Here is a 5,080-nt window from a genome sequence, read left to right on the forward strand (position 1 = left end):
GAAAAATTCCTGAAAAAATCCCGGAAAGGTATTTTAGGTTTATGGAAGAATTGCAGCTAGATTTTTTGGAGGAATCCCTAGATTATCTTTTATAACACGTTTGTTTTCAAAATAGACTGCTGGAGAAATTTTAAAGAAATAAATGAGAGAATATTTTGAATTCCTCTATATTCCTGGAAAGCAATTTAAAAATATCCGAGAAGAACTGGAAAAAAATATCAAATGAGTTCCTTGGAAAAACTGTGAAATTATTCATGAAGAAATTGCTGGAGGATTTCCTAAAACAAACATATGAGAGAAAAGTTTGGAATTTTTTTGCTAATAATTTCTTGCACTTTCAACAATTGTTTGATGAATATATGATGGAACTCCTATGGAAATTCATTGATAGTGTCTTCTGAGATCCGTAGAGTGGTTACTGAAGGAATCTCTGTTAGTATTCCTAAAGTAATCAAGATCAGTAACAAGGCATTTTGAAGTAATATCTGAATGAATTCGTACAGGAAACTCTTGAAGAATTCAAGACGAAATCCGTGTATTTCTAATTCCTTAATGAATTTATGTAAAAATCCCTATAGGAATTCCTGAAGCAACATTGGGTTATTTTGAAGTTTCAAAAGTATCGTATTTTATTTATAAAAGTATCACATTTTAGAAGCCGAATTATTATTCATCGACATAAAAAATACAAAATCGGCAGCATAGTGCTGATCGGCGTATGGCACGCCGCCGATAACTCATTCGGTGTCGACGTAAAATGGGGTCGACGTAAAATGGATCGGCGTTGGCGGCGCACAGGTCTATTACCAAGCACAAAATTATAAAGCGATACTGATGGAAAAAAATATAGTGATAAATACAATTTTCGATTCACAGTATCGGACCGGTTTCTCAACCGATTCTTTTCATTCTCTTACGACGAACTTCAAATTATCAACGTTTTGGTGCGAGCTATTGCACAATATGTGACAAATGCTTTTCAAAAACACAGTAAGACACAATGTACAGCAGCAGAAAAACAAAGCGTCAAATCATTTTGGAGTCTTCAGCGCATTTTTTCATTGATAGATGCGGAACAAGACACCAAAATGATGACGCGTTGTTTTCCAGTTACAACACATTGTGTCTTGGTACATTTTCATTGTCAATATTCAACCTACAGTCAAACCTCCATGAATCGATATCTGAAGGGACCATCGACTTATGGAAATATCGAGTCGTGGAAACAAATGCCTTGGAAAGCTGTTTAGGGGACCATCATAGTCAACGTATTTTGACAGCTACTAAAGGTACGCTGCATTTTTGTCTATCTTACACGAAAACACTCACACAGATAAAATAGTTATGAAAATCCGTCAGATTTGTACTGAAATCGGAATATAAATTCAATTAATTCAATTGGTTTGTTTAGAAGTGTCCATTTTTTTTACATATCATGATTCTACGTAAAAAGTAGAGCCAGAATCCAAAATGTTATAATTTTCCGTGCCCTGGAACTATTTTTAAAATAAATTTGAAGTTAGTATGGAAATCGCTTTTAAATCATTGCTCGGCAAATGTTACTACGGGACAAGCTGTTATTATGTAAATTAAAATCTCATTGAGTCTACTGATTTAAATCTTCATTAATCATTTATAACGTCAAAATTATGATATTGAAGCGCTATCAATTTGTATTATACTTAGACAAATCTACTCTTTCGATCAAGCTACGAGCAGAGCCAGTTTTCACCGGTTTGATACTAGAAAAGCGCTTAAATTTCACCATCAAATTATCGAATTGTCATGTTCCGACATGCAGGAGCAAATTATATTCCAAGAAATCATAAAACAGAACCATGTAAACCGGTTACTTTCCATAGAGTTCCAACGATCAATGTGCAGAGAAACCGATGACTGACATTTTTGGGCTAAAACGTGAAAACAAATACCACGAATCTTTTCGTATGTTCCAAGCACTTCCGAGAATCAGATAGCAGGACTATAGCGGAAGAAAATAAAAAAAAATCCCAATGTAAGTTTTGAACAACTATCGAAATTTAAATTATACTGAACAATACACAACAAGAAAATGTACCTTGTGTTATTTATTTTATTATACCTATCTAAAAGATCGAAAAGGTCTATCGAAAATCTTCCGAAAACACTGTTGTAAAGCTTGAATCTTTTCAGTATACGTAACTCAAAACCGACCTAAATGTCACTCTAACTCCTTTGTATTTGGGCCCCTCATGTGGTCAAATTTCCCAAATTATATCAGATTCAACTCCTGCATTCCGTACAATCAGGCCTTTCTATGTACATATAGTAAATATATTCTTGTATATAAAATAAAAAAAACAACTTGCACTGCTAGTTATTTCTGAGAGAGGCAATGGGTTGTGATGAGAAACATGAAAAATACTCCTCATAAATAGAACAAATGCATTAAATGACCTCCCAATCGGATACGTAACAAATTATTCTGCTAAATTATCAATATTTTGTTATCCTAAATACCTAAATTTACTTAAATTGCATTAAAATATAACAAATTCCATACAAATCCGGTAAAAGTTCATAACTATCTACTAATACCAATGCACAGGCGTGAATAGCATACCTTCTATAGCTGTCAATATACTTAGCATCATAGTAACCATGAAATTTTGCTCTTAGTATGGTTTCATAAGTCGATATCGAGTCATGGAGGTTTCACTGTATTTGTAACTTTTAAATCAATAGTTTTCAAACAACCTTATAAATAGTTCTCGTAAATTGAAGTTTGCCAACGAAAAATTGTAGGAATCGGTTCAGAAACGGTGCAGTATCGGAGTTTGACAATTTTGTATGACAAATAGCCTTTGGTGGATTTTATGTGTCCAATACTGTACAAAACGGTTGAATGTGATTTGAGAGAAACGAAGGCAACTCAACTCTTTTACTCATTCGGGTTTTATTTCTAGGAAACCAACATCTACAGTTCGTCCACACCTTACCTAATCCTCGACTTCGACCAAATTCCTCCGAATGACTTCCTCCATTTCTTGGGTCATCTTCGCGCGCAATCCTTTGGGAACGGTCCGTCCAGTAGGGAGTGCCGATTGTTTTATTTCCACCACAAGTTGCTGAAGCTCTTCGATTTGTGACAGAAGCCCATCGATAGTCGTCTGTTGGGCCTGAAGTGTGGTGGACACTGCCTCAAGCTGTTCGGTTTGTTCCTTCACCAACTTGGTCAGTGATTCGATGTGCCGTGACTGCTTGTGCTCGGTATCCAGCATAGTGGTCAACTGACTCTGGAGTTGCTCCTTGTCATCCAAGTCGATCGTGTTGTTGCGGATAACGCTGATGTTGAGCATGCGATAAACCGCTGCGCTAAGTTGCACACTTTTGTGACAATCCTTTGCTTGGAAATTGTAATTCTCGAGTTGTTTCCATGTATTGAGCATTGAGGTGAAACCAGCTCGCCAACGACAGTCGAATAAGTTGTTCTGATCTTGGTACGTTTGAAGAGATGGAAAGTTCTCTTGTTTGAAATCTTTGATGTATTTCAAACTGTTAGACGTTATACTCAATGTGGTCAAACGTGGCGTCGTCCATGCGTCAAAATCAATTTCCGTCAGGAAATTATTGTCTAATTTGAATGTTTCAAGGCGCGGTAACGCAAAGGAATTAACAGCGGTTAGGTAATAAATCCTATTGCTTGACAAGTCAACTGTTGCAAGCTTTTTCAATCCATGAAGTTCATCCAGGTCTACAACCTCAATATTGTTGTTGCTTAAATCCAAAACTGTTAGGGTTTTAAGCTTTTCTACATTTTTGGGAATACTTTCCAGTTTGTTTCGAGTGATCATCAATCGCTTCAGCTCTTCGGTTTCAGTCTCGCCAATAATCACATCGTGCGTAGAACTGGAAGTGACGATCAATTCCTGGAGATCGTCCTTCAGAAATATGTTGGACACTCTTCCCTGGCGAATCGTTAACTTGCTAACCCATCTCATGCGTTGAACTACTTCCGGTGAGAAATAATCTATCATTGCGTTGACAAGCTCAATATTTGCATGGACTGGAAACTCCAAAGAACCGAGATCAGAAGAATTTAAATGCAAACCATGTATAGAACATTGCTCGGAATAGTAATAGTTGTTGCATTGCTGTAAGAAAACCAAATGCAAACTTGAAAGGGCTCTGAAACAAAAAATATGAAAATAAGCGGTTCTTATAACGAAATTTTCGTTTTATACTTACAGCAACACACCGATGGTGATGTGAAAAAACTTTCGTCCTGAACTTTCCATTCTCGTAGCTAGAGAGATTATGCTGAACAGAATTACTCGAATCGTAGAGTGCTTCCTAGAATTGATGGTGCCGACAAGGTTGCAGAAAGACGTTCGTATCAAAACAGATTTTACATTTGTTTGTCTTTCGTGTGTGACTCTTTGCACTTTGTATGACTCATTCGTTGAGGAACTGGAGTTTGTGAGATAGGTAAAAATGAGTTCTGCTTTGCTTGTAATCAAAATATTACCTACGTGGGTAGCCAAACTGTGACGTACGCCATTGATTAATTAATCAATTTCACATAGATCAGTTCCACACATAACGGAAACATAAATTTCTATAAATTTTCGTGTACATCGCTTCGAAAATGTACATTAAAAACATTGGTTAGAATTATAAGATAATTGAAATGCACACTCAGAGGAAGCAAAAAAAATGATTTTTGAGCAATTTCAAATTGTAAGGGTGGAACGTTGGGGAAGAGTGTTATGCTATAATGTAATGTTATAATATCTTAAAATTTCACATTGCGTCCAAAATTCAGCCAGGAAACTTTTCAATATTGAAGTTGCTTAAAAGTGCAAAAAAATATTTCAAACTGCCTTGGAAAAAACTAATAGAACCCTTTTCTTAAAATTAACATTATTGAAGCCGATCTTGGGTTCATAAACTGAAAGCGTGTCAAAATTTATCATTATTTTCAGAAAATATCAATATACAAAAAAAAATATTGAAAATACCGTATATTTTTGCAAACTCATTAAGTTTTTTTTAATGATTTTTATGTGTCTGCAATATAACCACAACATGCGCATATTAT

At 35.5% G+C, this 5,080-nt stretch overlaps 1 protein-coding gene across 1 annotated transcript; it reads right to left on the reverse strand.

Moving 5' to 3' along the window:
* Positions 1-2,911: 2,911 nt before the first annotated feature.
* On the reverse strand, positions 2,912-4,878 carry LOC5565448 (protein flightless-1 homolog). Its single transcript, XM_001649729.2, has 2 exons — positions 4,228-4,878; positions 2,912-4,167 (listed from the first exon to the last, which is right to left on the reverse strand). Exons 1-2 carry the CDS (start codon positions 4,275-4,277, stop codon positions 2,979-2,981), a joined length of 1,239 nt encoding a protein of 412 aa, XP_001649779.2. The 5' UTR covers positions 4,278-4,878; the 3' UTR covers positions 2,912-2,978.
* Between the last annotated feature and the right edge of the window lie 202 nt (positions 4,879-5,080).

Source organism: Aedes aegypti, chromosome 3 (genome assembly GCF_002204515.2).
Source record: "Aedes aegypti strain LVP_AGWG chromosome 3, AaegL5.0 Primary Assembly, whole genome shotgun sequence".
Classification (NCBI taxonomy): Eukaryota; Metazoa; Arthropoda; class Insecta; order Diptera; family Culicidae; genus Aedes; species Aedes aegypti.

Coding starts and splice junctions, on each gene's coding strand:
- LOC5565448 (XM_001649729.2), bottom strand. CDS start 4,277: ATGGAAAGTTCAGGACGAAAGTTTTTTCACATCACCATCGGTGTGTTG. Junction 4,168..4,227: donor ATCACCATCGGTGTGTTGCT/GTAAGTATAAAA, acceptor TTTTTGTTTCAG/AGCCCTTTCAAGTTTGCATT.